Source organism: Pelobates fuscus, chromosome 13, assembly GCF_036172605.1.
Source record: "Pelobates fuscus isolate aPelFus1 chromosome 13, aPelFus1.pri, whole genome shotgun sequence".
NCBI lineage: Eukaryota > Metazoa > Chordata > Amphibia > Anura > Pelobatidae > Pelobates > Pelobates fuscus.
The window spans coordinates 70,343,845-70,359,183 of NC_086329.1; the positions used below are offsets into that span (position 1 = coordinate 70,343,845).

General features: G+C 41.6%; 1 protein-coding gene across 1 annotated transcript in view; it reads right to left on the minus strand.

The window, feature by feature from the left end:
- Nucleotides 1-1,537: 1,537 nt before the first annotated feature.
- LOC134582606 (serine/threonine-protein kinase N2-like) overlaps nucleotides 1,538-15,339 on the minus strand; it is a 37,778-nt gene continuing 23,976 nt past the window's right edge. Inside the window, exons 11-20 of the mRNA XM_063439273.1 lie at nucleotides 14,722-14,797; nucleotides 13,092-14,148; nucleotides 12,814-12,945; nucleotides 10,690-10,875; nucleotides 9,426-9,488; nucleotides 7,223-7,299; nucleotides 4,444-4,586; nucleotides 3,281-3,385; nucleotides 2,677-2,757; nucleotides 1,538-1,741 (exon numbers count right to left, since the gene is read on the minus strand). Coding sequence (XP_063295343.1) covers nucleotides 1,538-1,741; nucleotides 2,677-2,757; nucleotides 3,281-3,385; nucleotides 4,444-4,586; nucleotides 7,223-7,299; nucleotides 9,426-9,488; nucleotides 10,690-10,875; nucleotides 12,814-12,945; nucleotides 13,092-14,148; nucleotides 14,722-14,797 — 2,124 coding nt within the window. The remainder of the gene's footprint in view (nucleotides 1,742-2,676; nucleotides 2,758-3,280; nucleotides 3,386-4,443; nucleotides 4,587-7,222; nucleotides 7,300-9,425; nucleotides 9,489-10,689; nucleotides 10,876-12,813; nucleotides 12,946-13,091; nucleotides 14,149-14,721; nucleotides 14,798-15,339) is intronic.

Here is a 15,339-nt window from a genome sequence, read left to right on the forward strand (position 1 = left end):
ATCTGACCTACTGCGTTGTCAAATGGCCAAGCAACAGTGTTCCTGGACAACGTAAAGTTTTTGCCATGATGATTATTATTATTGTTAGAGGTACATAATAGAGAGAAGAAAAAGGTATGGGTCCCTTGATAATGGACCATCCAACTAAAAGGGCCTAAGCCTAATTATAATTACAGAAAGTTGTTCCCAAAGGATGTTGGATAGCCTTGTTTAATTAAAGAGCTTACGTTTAATATAAGTTTACAAAAAAAAACAAATAACAATTAAAAATGTAGGAACAACATATTGAAACAAGAACTTAAAGACAATGCCCTCTCATATTTCCAGTGCTAAATCATATAGGGAAAATCATTTATTAGTTGCTAGGGTATTAGTAGAGTGGCATGTCCACTAAAAGTCTTAAAGTAGGAGCAAATTTGTCTCTACACAGGAGGTAGTTAATATAAGTCTACCTGTATCCACAGAGAACCACAAAATGTTGCAACTAGTGTTAACCTCTTGTGCCTCAGTGGCAACACTATATCGATAGTAGTGTTATAGAGGAGAGCTCAATATTATACAGTGAATGGAAGTATGAAAAGTGTAATTCAATCTGGATTGTGCACACAGCATGCACGTTTACCCCCAAGTTACCCAGACACCCTGAAGGATATGACTCCCGACTACACTCTAATGGAACTATGACATGCTGAAAAATATATAGCCGATGTGTAGTTATAAGGTACAAAATCCTACAGGTAGTAACCCAAAATCTGGAGGAGAAAACCACAAACCAAAGGGCGCACAGAGGGTTTGGAGGGGGTTAGAGGTGCACAGAGGGCTGGGAAAGGGGAAAAAGACACACAAAGTGTGTGGGGACGCGTCTCCGAAAAGGGGTTTCAGACGCTCGACAACCATGTACCACTGCCTGCGTTAGGGAGACAAAATGGCCATTCACTAGAGCACGTGTGTTCAGTTAAACAAATCGCAGCCACCAAGGGAAAGCACTTGAGCTAATTAGTTCTTTGAAGTTAACAAGCCAGGGGATGGTCGGGGGGTAAAAAAGAGAGACTCTCGTCATTATTCAGGAAACAGGGGGTGGGGGGAGATGGATAACCGAATGGAGAGGGGAACAAGTCAATTCAAGAACGGACGGTTCACTTGCTGCCCAATAATTTCCACCCCTTGACAAGGTGCCATTTTAATGATATAATCAATGTTATTCACTTCACCAGTCAGTGGTTTAATTGTTGTGGCTGATTAGTGTATAGTGAAATTGATCCAATTTTTGATTACTGTTCGCAATGTATGAGACTCATACAAACACCCTTTCCAGGAAGGCATGTTCCCTTTTAACATTTGCTGACTTTTTTCTATTTTCTTTCTTACTTTTCCTCTATCTTTATTTCTATTAATCAATTGATCTTCATGCCATCTATTATGCACATTATCCACAATTAGATACTGAATCAATTGGAAATAATAATACTTTTATTGGAATAAATAACAATGCTAATATGATGATTCCAGCGAAGTCCATCCATGTCTATCTCCAGCTTTAAATCCTATCGGAAACCCAGTCAAAATCTTTGAATAGCTCCAGCTCTACATCAGATAGTGACTCAGACTCGCCTGGCGGTGTCAGAATGGGGGCGCATGATGTGTACATTCTATTAAAGTAGCGGACGTCGTCTGGTCCCTCGATGGATGGTACGCATGGCGGCCTGACACTCTTAAACAATAATGCGAACCAGTCTATTTGCTGTTAAAAATTCAAAAAGTTTAAGGGAAAAGGATGAGGAAGATAAGTAGTGTGTACTCTTATACAATCAGTAAACTAAGAATATAGAATAATAGATATGAAAATAGGGGTGGCTTTTCCATAGGGACAAGGAGATGCTGGGTATAATTTTCCTATGATCCCTGAATGATTAAATATAAAATACCGTATTTATCGGCGTATAACACGCACCTTATTTTCAGAAGGAAATTCCAGGAAATTTCCCCCCCTTCATCCCATAGTGTTCCCCCCCCCCTCCCATAGTGTTCCCCCCTCATCCCATAGTGTTCCCCCCTCATCCCATAGTGTTCCCCCCCTTTCCATAGTATTCTCCCCCCTCCCATAGTATTCTCCACCCCCTCCCATAGTGTCCCCCCCCTCATCCCATAGTGTTCCCTCCCCTTTCCATAGTATTCTTCCCCCCCTCATCCCATAGTGTCCCCCCCCCTTTCCATATTATTCTCCCCTCCCCCCTCCCATAGTATCCCCTAGTGCACTTTCCCTCTTGTCCCATATTTACTTACCTGTCTTGAAGCGTGGGCCGGCTTCACAGCGTGCACCGCGGTACTGGAACTTCAATTTCAGGTACCGGTTTCCGGCGGGACTGAAAGGAAGTGTGCACACAATGTGCACACTTCCTTTCAGTCCCGCCGGAATCCGGAACCTGAACTTGAAGTTCCAGTACCGCGGTGCGCGCTGAACACCGGCCCACGCTTCAAGACAGGTAAGTAATTATGGGATATCGGCGTATAACACGCACCCACAATTTTCCCCCTATTTTCAGGGAGAAAAAGTGCGTGTTATACGCCGATAAATACGGTACATGAACTCCAGAAATATTGTATATTTGGTTAAAAATCTCAACTAAAACCTAATATTTATTTAGCTGCTAGAATGTGTCTTTGTATTTGACATACTTTAAAAAAAGGGTGGCTCTTCAGATCCCAGGCATCATTCTCGCTGGCTCCTAGACGGACTTTGGGATCTTTATGCAAAAGCTGTAAAAGAAAATTTAGAAAAATGGAAAATTTTATTTTAACTGAAAAAAACTGAGAATTAAAGGCATTTTCTTGCAGGTTCTGTAAAATCTTCTTTTATGAGCTCAGGCTGTATACGTTAGTACAGAGCTCAATGAACAGAAGGCACCATATCGCCATGGCATCGTGTTCTGGTGCCCGGACATAGCTCTGCCCTGATCGATGGTATTAGTCATGCTTATTATTTCATTCACCACATGGAATTCTAACCGGTTTTATTCTGTAACTAGATCCATGTGTTTGTGACTGCTTGTTGTTCTCTGTTACAATCTAACACACCGAATATTCACACACGACCAGCTGTGTTTCCAGAGCCTTACAAATCAAACTGCCCGAGCCCACATTCACACACAATGGAATCATTATAGCATGATAAGCCATAAGAGTAGTACTGCTTAGAAGCAGGAACTTTAATCCTGGAGGGTCCAAGAACGAGCTAACTCAATCTATCTAAATTAGAAAGCACTATGTGTTGGCAACTTACACTTCTTAATATTGATCGTGCTTCTGCAGACAGGAACCTCGGATAGTGCGGCGTTGAATAGACAATATTATACCTCACCTCTCTTCTGTTACCTGAGAAGGGATACTAATAGAAAAACTACAGTTAGAAAAAGTGCAGGGTTGGCATGGGATCTACGGTGGGTAATGTCTAATGTAAATGGTTTGCCAAAGCAGAACCAATAAATATAATATAAATAAACTGAGAGAGTATTATAGGGTTAAAATTAAACAAAGTGGACAGCACACTTGTGTGATATGAATCTAGAAAAAAAACATTCACCACAATAGTTAACATTCTAGTGGTGTGTGCGGATAAATAAATAAGGACATGGGCATGTCGGGGGACACAGAGAGGGGAGGAAGGTCAACAAAGCACTGGAGCCAGTGTTCGTACAAGCCCTGTCAGGGAGAGCGGGGAAGCAGGGCAAGAGCACAAGCAAGAGTGTTTGCTGAGAAAGTCACCCAACGATCGTCCAGACACCAGGTGAACCTGCAAGACAGTTGACTCCAGGGATATTTCCATCCCACATATGTTGAATTACCTGAGCCAGTTGCACATAGGCTCATTAAGTGTAATGCAACAATAACATTATTTTTTATATTTATTTTATGTTCAAACTGTATTACACTATTTGGAGTATTTCCCCTTACAGAGACATTTGGGATATCATATAAATGGTATATTCCTTATTTTTTTACCCTTACACACCACTAGTGCTCACTATTGTGCTAAATGTTTATTTCATAGATTGATATCACACAAGTGCGTTGTCCACTTAGTTTAGTTTTTATGTCTGAATATATTTGTAAAATTTACTGATTGTTTTCACTGTGGAGATTAGCAGCACTTATCGTTACATCTACACAGCGCCTGTTTGTACCATACATCTGTTTTTTTTTTTTTTTTTCTATAGGGTTAAAATAAGTTTGGATAAAGTGAAGAGGGAGTTATTGGGTTCTGATATTTAGATACACAGTATAATGAGCTGTAGTAGTTATGGTGCTCAGGTTTCCCTTTAACCCCTACCAGTCTACAGTTTGAAATGCTATCACTATTATCAATGGACTGTTTGACATCACACAAGGTATTTTTGGTTTATAAACGAGGAATCCTACAAATTGGTAAAAATTAGCTATTCTTACCATTCCACACAGCATTATATAAATAACTGCACCGAGACTCCACCAGTCAATAGATGTTGTGTATGGTTTACCGCAAACCATTTCCGGTGCCATGTAATGCAGGGTGCCACAATATGTTCTGTCTTGTTCTCCATATCCCATCCCTCAGAAAAAGAGAAAAGATAAATGTGCATCGGTAAATATACTGATAGATGTTGACACTTCCTTTCAGTCCCGCCGGAAACCGGAACCTGAAATTCAAGTTCCAGTACCGCGGTGAGCCCTGTGCTGCCGGCCAACGCTACAAGACAGATCTGAGACTTTAACTTATAACAAAAGACTAAGACAACATCAGATGGTACAACATCAGATTCCCAGTAGACAGGAATAAGCCCTATGAAGTATTGGTAATTTTAAATATTTTAGAGTGCTCTCACCATTTTATATTTCACTTTGTTTCACTTGTATATGTGTTGAGTGGTGCACATAGGTGATAGCAGCACCAGATTTTCACTTTTCCCAACACTCTGTTTCTATTGTATGATACAGATAGATGTTGCTGATATACAGTATATGTTATAAGTGATATTAGAATATTGCTGCAAGGAGTTGGTGCATTGCAGCTGCAGATTCTCTCTGTAATTTTGTATAAAGTTTTACATGGTGTTTACGAATCTGTGGCTGACAAGCCAACCAATCAGAGTGCTCTAATGAGAATGCAATGTGTGGGAAAGCCTTTATAAAGGCAATTCCCACTTTAAAGCTTCATATTGCACTAGCCCTCGCAGGACAAAGAAAGATTTATTTAAGTTGTGTCAGGTTTATAATTTTGTGGGCAGGTTTTTGCAATTGGGATTTGTAAGTGTTACATTGCAGGATGATGGATACTAAAGTAGCCTTTTTGGGGCTGAAGATAAGATTTACAAGAAAAAAAGACTTCAGAAGAGAAGTATAATTTATTTTCTTTCAAAGATATTAGTTTTAATGCCTCCCTCCCAATTTTATTATAATGAAAGGGGTTGGTAGGTGTAATTCATTGTAAAAGAGGGGATTGGGGACCCAATAGTGACAATCAATTTTGGGGGAGGGTTGGACAATGGCATGTTCAACCCCCATTGTTTAAAGGGACACTATAGTCACCAGAACAACTACAGCTTATTGAATTTGTTCTGGTGAATAGAATCAATACCTTAAGGCTTTTTGCTGTAAATACTGTCTTTTCAGAGAAAATGCAGTGTTTGCATTACAGACTAATGATAACTTCACTGACCTCTCCTCCGATAGCTGTTAGAGATCATTTCTAGGTCATGGCTGCCTAAAATGCATCCAAACATTCAGTGTCTTCTCCCTCTACATGCAGACACTGAGCTTTCCTCATAGAAATGCATGGGTTCAATTCATCTCAATGAGGAGATGCTGATTGGCCAGGGCTGTGTTTGAATTGTGCTGGCTCTGCCCCAGATCTGCCTCCTTGACAGTCTCAACCAATCCTATTGTGAAGCATTGTGATTGGCTCTGGCAACAACTTCTGATGATGCCAGCAGGCAGCTTGCTAGTCTGAGACAAACATCATATGCACAGCTACAGCTTCAGGCTTGAATACAAGTAAGATTGTGCTATATTTAGGGAGGCATGAGGGGCCCAGGGGGGCTAGATGGTGGTTTTAACACTATAGGGTCAGGAATACATGTTTGTGTTCCTGATCCTTTAGCGCTCCTTTAAATATTTAGAGCCCCTACCCAGCACTAATGAATGTGGTGGGGACATTAGGTTCTCCCAGTATAAAATGAGTAGCCTTCCACCAACTGTCGACCTGCATTATTGATTTTTAGCCCCCCACCAAATGCCTACAGGTGGGGATACAAGGGACTATGTGCTCCCAATTATTTACTATGGACATTGGCTGCCCAGTCGCTAGTTTTAAACAGTCCCTATGGCAGTTAAGGGAAGGGGGAGGTTTTAAACTTCCTTATAGTCATATGGGGATCTTAATGGTCCCCACAGGGTTTTTATTTATATATTTTGACCAACTGCAACATAATTAACCCTTGCAGTTGCCAAGGCTTTAACTATTTTCATTCTGGTTTCTATAAATGCCTAGGGGAAAGAATTTTGGAAAATTTGGCTGCATTTCTGACAAAATTCAGTCAGATGGGTTTGCCCCATTAAGTACGAAGCCAATCGGACTTTAGTGAGTAACGGTTTGTGTTTCATACATACTTTTAATTCGGTTTGCAGTTGGATGTTATCTGAAGGTCAGGGGTTGTATTTACCACAAGGCAAACAAGGCATTTGCCTAGGGCGGCACTTTCAGGGGGGGGGCGCTAAAAAATGCCACCCAAGCTCCCAGAAAAATGCCTTGTTTGACTCGTATTCTGGAGCTGTCCACCTTATTGTGAGTGAGTGAGTGAGTGTAGCTGTCAGTGTGTGTCTGTGAGTGATAATGGGTGTGCCTGTGAGTGTGTGTGTCAGTGTGTGTATGTAATTTTATGTGTATCTGAGAGTGTGTGCCTGTTAGCGAGTGGGTGTGTGTCAGTGTGTGTCTGTCAGTGAAAGTGTGTGTTGGTTAAACAGTGTGTGCCAATGACTGTATGTGTGTGCCAATGACTGCGTATCTGTCAGTGAGTGTATATTAGTGCATGTATCAATCGAATTGGGGGGGCAAATTTAGATATTAGGGGTGGCCGAATTTAGTCGTGCCTAGGGCAGCACAAATCCAAAATACACCACTGCTGTAGGTAAAGTAAAATTCTGCAACTTTGTGAGAAATGACTTTTGTTTAATATAAACTAATTTTTACCTTGTTTACTAAGACCAAAGTCTGTAATTATGGCAAATCCATCTATGTCAATTACAATGTTTTCCAATTTGAGATCTCTGGATTTAAAATACAGAAAAATAGTTTTTATTTTTTTCAATATCACTAGAGGCACTTGAATTACATGTTTTTTTTTTTAGCCTTTTTAAAGATTAGATTTAAAGACTTAACTATTATAAGACAAACAGTTAACATAATAACATAACTAATCAATCAAACCAGTGCTCCCCAACCTTTTTATTGCCGCGGACCGGTAAACGTTTGATAATTTTTCCGTGGCCCGCTTGTTTTGATTTAATAAGACAAAAAAAAACCAGTCACATATATTAAAAAAACACAGACACATACATAGTGAGAAAATCACAAACACAGTCACATAAAGACATAGACTCAAAATTGTTGGTTCACGGTCCCACACATTTCAGACTGAATGTATATAGCATGCTCATGTGAGAGTTAATAAAAATGGGGTACATATGAGGGTATGTGACAGACAGGATAGGTAGGTAGTGTTACACCAGCAGACTAATGCTGATGTAACACCACCTATACTCAGCAGCTTCATTCCCAGTCACAGACTGGGGGAGTTTCTGTGGCTGGGAACTCAAGGCTGTATTTCAGTCTCCTACCTACCTTGTCCCAAGCTGCCTCTGCTTCCATGCAGTGCCCCTTCTCTCTGTTGCCCGATCACAAGTCTCCTCTGCCCTCTGTTATGGCGCCAGTAGTGTATGCATGGGGGCAGTGTTTGTGGGGCAGTGTGTGTAGTGTGTGTATAGGGGCAGTGTGTGTGGGGCAGTGTGTGTATGGGGGCAGTGTGTGTAGTGTGTGTATGGGGGCAGTGTGTGTAGTGTGTGTATGGGGGCAGTGTTTGTGGGGCAGTGTGTGTAGTGTGTGTATGGGGGCAGTGTTTGTGGGGCAGGTGTGTATGAGGGGGCAGTGTTTGTGGGGCAGTGTGTGTAGTGTGTGTATGGGGGCAGTGTGTGTAGTGTGTGTATGGGGGCAGTGTTTGTGGGGCAGTGTGTGTAGTGTGTGTATGGGGGCAGTGTTTGTGGGGCAGGTGTGTATGAGGGGGCAGTGTTTGTGGGGCAGTGTGTGTAGTGTGTGCATGGGGGCAGTGTTTGTGGGGCAATGTGTGTAGTGTGTGCATGGGGGCAGTGTTTGTGGGGCAATGTGTGTAGTGTGTGCATGGGGCAGTGTGTGTATGGGGGGTAAGGAGGGTAAGGAGGCTTTTTAATATTTTTTTTATTTAATGAAAATTAATATATTCATGTCCCTCCTCCCTTCTTACCTTTACTGGGAGGAGGGGGGACATTTCTTAGTCCCTGGTGGTCCGGTGGGGAATCCCTGGTGGTCCCAGTGGTGGTGAGATGAACTCTAGCCCAGTTACAGGGCTAGAGTTCACTCTCGCGAGATTTGGAGCGTTGCCGTGGTTACCGCGGCAACGCTCCAAATCTCGCGAGAGGAGGACCCGGAGGAGCTGCAGGTAAGAGCTCCCGAGTCCTCTCTCATTCACTCCGCTGCCGGCTGTCAGCACAGTGCCTGCGGACCGGGGAGGGAGATCTCTGATCTCCCTCCCCGGTCCGCAGGCACATTGCAGGGCTGGCACTTTGACACTGCCAGCCCTGCATTAGCCGGCAGACTCACACACCCCTGGGCGGCCCGGTACCATTTGATCCACGGACCGGTACCGGTCCGCGGCCCGGGGGTTGGGGAACACTGAATCAAACCACAGACATCATTTTGATCACAATACATTAAAATAACACAGATAATATTTATGGGGACACTATGTATGTATACATTTGTTATACACCTACCCTTAGAAGGGTGACTTGATGCTGTCTTTACAAAATTGTGTCCAATTCAGGTACATATACACATAAAAAATACAGAAGATATAAAATCTTTTACCTGAATTGGACGTACTACACGCAATTTTGTTAAGACAGCATCAAGTCACCCTTCTAAGGGTAGGTGTATAACAAATTTATTGAATGATCCATTCCTAAGGTGAACTGCTGTTAGCGTTTTTCCCTTTCTATTTTACTATACAAATTTGTGGTGGGTGAAAGGGACAGAGTGTTGTAGCGTTTTGCAATTTACCATAATAACTACCTAAGCGCCTGCAACACACAGCTCTTTGTTCACTATGTATGTTTAACTTTATTTTTTCCTGTACACTTACCTGTGAACAATATCGTTTTGATGCAAGAAATCCAGGCCGAGCACACAACACGCCGCATAAAACCTGTAGAAAAGAGAATAAGTTAGTTTCATTTTAGGGAAGGAAATGAAGTTTTTGTACCATTGAAAATTTTGATTCCACCAATCCTGTGTCAATCTGTGCTCAGATATATTTCCTGCAATGTCTTGTATCTTCTGTATTAACAGTCAGCTTAATCTGTTTTTGATTTTGTTTTCAAATTTCTAGTCCACCTTAAAGGAACACTATAGGGTCAGGAACACAACCCTGTATTCCTGACCCTATAGTGTTAAATCCACCATCTAGCCCCATGGTCTCTCTAAATAGAGTAACATCATACTTGTATTCAAGTCTGCAGCTGCCTCTGACCCTGATCTGCCTGCTTGGCTGAGACTGTCAAAGAGGCAGATCAGGGCCAGCACAAGCCAATCACAGCCCTGGTCAATCAGCATCTCTTCATAGAGATGCATTGAATCAATGCATCTCTATGAGGAAAGTTCATTGTCTCCATGCAGAGGCACTGTACACTGTACAGCACTTTCCCATGAAGCACTTCCAGCTGCCATCTTAGGAGTGGCCAGTGAAGTTATCACTAGGCTGTAATGTAAACACTGCATTTTCCATGAAAAGACCGTGTTTACTGCAAAAAGCCTGAAGGGAATGATTCTACTCACCAGAACAGATACAATAATCTGCAGTTGTTCTGGTGACTATAGTGTCCCTTTATTACATTTGGTTAGGATGTCTAGCTTGGTGTCACGAGTCCATGAATATTGGCTGGTTTTCTGATCTCTGCAGTTTGGTGCAGTACCTCATACTGCCAACACCTTTCTGTGGTGCTGTTGCAGGCTGCTGTCCTCAGACTGAAGAGATCTGACTGTCCCCAGCAGGCCTTTCCTTAGGATGATGTTCTCCCTATTTAGTGTAGCCCAGCCCTTTCTGTGTCAATTCATTGGATTTGTTCTGGAGTTGCTCCCTGTGTCCTGCTCCTGGAGATCCTGTGTCCAGAAGGTCAGAGACCCAGAGGCCTCCAGTTTCCTCATATTAAATTTCCCTTTTCTCTTGTTTTGCATTTGTGTTACCCACTTGTTTTCGTGTAGCTAACATACTTGTTATCTTTCCTCATTGCTTTGTATTTATATGGGTATTAATTTCCTACTTACAGTGATTGCTGCTGCAGTCAGCACCCTTTACCAACCAAACTGCGACAATCCGTTTCCATAATCCCAAAACTATTGTTACTTACACAGCTCTGGTTGTGGAAAATGGCTGAAAGTTGTTGTTCCTAATATCGGTCATTAAGTCCCCACCAGCGGCATACTCCATTAAAAAACAAAAATGACCCTGAGTCTGGAAACTTGCCAACATGTTAACAAGGAAAGGATGCTGTACTTCGCTCACAGTCTGTAGGATTTCCTTTTCACATATAAGCCTTGGAAATAAAAATGGAATAATTCAACTAATCACTTTTTTTTTTTTGCTGTGCAAATAACAACATTCATACTTGTAGTGCCACGACAACATTTACAAGCCTAGCAATAAGAAATTGTATAAAGCTTCAGCATGGCATGTAGAGTAAACGCACATTTTTAGAATATAGTAATAACAAGCTAGAGTCATGTCTGGGTATATATTAAGATAGAGGCTTGCTAACGAGTAGCTTTTCCAGACACGGTGACAACTGATGAAGTAACATAGGGTAAGAATGCCAAATCACATGCTAAGCCATTACCCAGAGGAGTACTACTGCATCTAAAAGCTCTACCAGAGTGTCTCATCCACGCAACATAAATTATACGAAAAAAAAAATACAAAAAAAATGTAAGACTAAAGTAAAGTCAATGATAACATTTTTTGACTGAACAGCTGAAGGCAGAATGGGAGTTGGAGTCCTTCAGGAATCCCAGCAAAGCTCATACAGGAGGTGTAATGGCTATATGCTGTAGTGAGTCCCATGTTTAGCCAATTCCCAGTCTCTGGATACGAAGAATAGCTGTAATAGAACGGTGAGGCAAGGCAACTCCATAGCCCCAGGCCTTTGTGTAGGCCTGGATCCCTGATCCACGGGCTTGAGAAATGAAAAAGTTGAAGTCCTTCCCATCTAAGGGACAGCAGAAGAGTGGTATGGTTTATCGCTGATTGCTGGTGTGGTTGATGCAAGGTGAGTAAGCCCTTATTGACCTTCAGCCCAGGAGTATCGTGGAAACGAGGAGCAGTTGCTTGCGGTTGAGTAATGCCCACAGGGTCCTGTCACCATCTCGCGTCTGCCGCCTCTGATCTCGAGATCGGGAATTCAGCCGGGACAGTTTTTCTCGGGCTGTTAGCTTAGGCCAGAAGTCGTTAAAGATAGCTTCCAATATTATCATAGAGTGCTCAACGGGGTCACTCCAGGGCTACTCTGTCATATTTACAGCATGCCCCTGATGGGAGAGTACCTCCACCATCCTGCATTCAGAGTTGCGTTCCAATACACTGCTGTACGATTCCAGACAGGTGACAGGTAGCGCAGTGGGGACCGGGATAACCCCCACCAGCCCAGGGGGGACACAGTAGGTCTTTGCAAGAGAGTTGTGCTTCACAGGTCAGAAGACTGGCCGCCTCTCCTGCCTGGTGCCTTCACTAAGCCTCATCGGCTCCGCCGGAGATAAAGGCATCGGCACCTCTAAAAACCGGACCGTACCATTCAGTGTTAGCAGCTGGTAGGGCACCGAATGTGTTGATTGTGAATGCAGATTGCCTCAAGAATAGGCTTAAAATAGGAGTATTGTGAGGAGCACTGTCAAGATGCAAATAGAAACATGGAATGTGACCAATAAGAACCATTCGGCCCATCTAGTCAGCCCAATTTTCTAAATACTTGTATTAGTCCCTGGCCTTATCGTATGGCTAGGATAGGATTATGCCTATCCCATGTATGCTTAAACTCCTTCACTGTGTTAACCTTTACCACCTCAGTTGGAAGGCTATTCCATGCATCCACTACTCTCTCAACAAAATAATACTTTCTGATTTTATTTTTAAACTTTTGTCGCTCTACTTTAAGACTAAGTCCTCTTGTTGTGGTAGTTTTTCTTATTTTAAATGGCAACCAGCTACCATGAGGCATAGGCCTTGCCCCCAATTAATCACTTTTTTAAAGGCAACTCTTGCACACAAATAAAAACTGACAAATAGTATCACCATCCAAAAAAATAATCAAAAAATTAGGATGATAAGTACCCTCCATTTACTGACCTTGGGACTCTTTTAGTTCCAGTTATGTCTTGTTTTTTTTGGGCTTTTAAAGCAAATTTGCTCTTTGTACGCTTGTACTCAACAAGCAGAACCTGAAATGCAAAATACACATATATATATATATATATATTGTTACCTAGCATTTATCTTGACACCTTTTATATTGAAAGTGGAATTCACACCATAACCCACCTTTCCAAATGCTCCTCTTCCCAGCACACAGAGACAATCAAAATCCTGAATGCTCAGCCGAGCTCCTTGCTGAATACTGCAAAGAAAAGAACACGTTTTAAATATATTTAAAATTACATACAGTCCCCTCCCCCATGAAAAAACAAAGACCCAAAACAAAATTCTCCTATAACACACAGTATACGTTAACAGCATTGATGAGAAAGATGAATATCTCAATACCCAGCTGATGATGATGGATTTTCCACATCTGCTTCTGCCAATGGAACAGCGTCACGAACTAAACCCTTTGGTGGTCCAGTGGTTTCTTCTGCAATGTTATCAATATCAATAACTGCATCTTTCTCTGTTGATGTTTGGATGTTTTTTTCCATATCAGTAGCAGCACCAGGTGGTGATGATTCCACTTTCTTATTGTCCACTGCTGACACTTGAGGCGTGTCAATTACTACAGCCTGCTCTGGAGCTGGTTGGATTATCTTTTCTGTATCTTCATCGTCAGCTGGCAGCAATGGCTTCATGCTCTCAGAGTCCTCTACTGGTAGTGATTGAGGATTAATAGCTGCATCCTCCTCTGGAGGTGGTTGGATTGTCTTTTCTGTATCTTCATCGTCAGCTGGCAGCAATGGCTTCATGCTCTCAGAGTCCTCTACTGGTAGTGATTGAGGATTAATAGCTGCATCCTCCTCTGGAGCTGGTTGAATTGTCTTTTCTGTAATTTCATCAACAGCTGGCACCGATGGCTCCACGCTGTCCGTGTCCTTTACTGGCAATGGAGTAGGGTCAGTAACTAAATCAACTTCTAGAGCTGGTTGGATTGTCATTTCTAGCAAGCTTACAATAGCTGGTGGTAATGGTTCCATGCTCACAGAGTCCTCTACTGCTACTGGCAGTGGAGCATTGTCAAAAATTCTAGCTTCCACTGGAGGTGGTTGGATAGTTTCTTCACTAATGGTGTTGATAGCTGGTAGTGTTGAATCCACATTCTCAGTGTCCACTACTGGTACATTGTCAATAGTTGTAGCTTCCACTGGAGGTGGTTGGAAGGTCTCTTCTGTAATGGTATCAGCATCAGGTGTTAATGGGCGCATGCTCTCAGTGGCTACTGGCAATATAGGATTGTCAGTAACAACATCTTCTTCTGGAGCTGGCTGGATGGTCTTTTCCGTTTCAGTATCCACAGCCGGCGCCGATGAATCCACGCTCTCAGTATCCGATTCTGGCAGCGAATGAGCATCAATAGCTGCATCCTCCAGTGGAGCTGGTTCGGTGGTCTCCTCTATAAAAGTAGCACAGAACATAACTTGAGTATTGTATATGATACACAGAGATCAATAATGGATTAATTGCTTACATCATAATCCAAAAACTCTAAAGTAAAAAGCATAAGAAAAAAAAGAAGGAACACAATCTCCAAGCCTAGAACTTTATTTGAATGTATTAATTGTGAGTTATGGTTTATAATATTACAATAACCAATAATACCAATGTCGTTAATGGGAATGGCATCCAGTGAAAATGATGATCTTCAGGTAGGTATAAGTAATTTAATCTGTGTATACTGTATATGTTATAAGATGTACATCCTGCAGTATGGTTGTTAGAATGGATGTATACGTATCAGTTTCTCTACCTGTAAGATAATGAAATGTGAAATCCCACACTGGTTACTGAGTGCATTCACACTGCTTGACAAGCTTGATGTGTTCTATCACACTGGGGGCTAGTACTGGGGTACAAGGGTTCGCCGCTTGTCAGTAACCAATCAATAATCATTTCTGCCTGATAGATGCCTTTAAAGGCCCATGGGCAGTTTGCTATTTAATACGAGGCATGTTAAACATACACTTACCTTGTTTTGAGGAGATTAATTTCTTAATTGTTTGAAGCTTTGGCCTTTTCTGGGTGAAAGGACTGGAAAACGTCACCTATTCCAAAACAAGGTGAAAGAGTTAACTGCAGGAAGTAAATGATAATATCTTATTTTGCCAAACCAACATAAAAACAGACACACAAATGGAAAAGTAAACAGCTTCAAATCTGTTCTTCTACAGCTAATCACAATAAGTGAAGCCCTTTGTTTAGACAGTCTATAACTTAATATAGTGTCCTTTATCTAAAAAAGTCAAAGATTGCTAAAGATGCTATAAGTGGTAATGTAGGTAATATGACGTATATACAAAGGTTTATTCAATAAATGGCAAATTGCATGAATTGAAAACAGAGTCCCTTTAAGCTAAAAATCCAAGTTACTACTATTGCTGACTTAAGGAATGCTTTCAAATCACCTATTGTTACCTAAGTTGTGCATTTCAGTTTACACTTCAGTACAGTTTGATTTATATTTATACACTTATTCACTAAGTGTGAAAATCCACTATCTTTTAATTGTAAAGTTGTGTAACGTAATCATTCTTTTGTTTTCTGTATTATTACATTAAAATATAACTATAAATTTATCGTGGCCAGA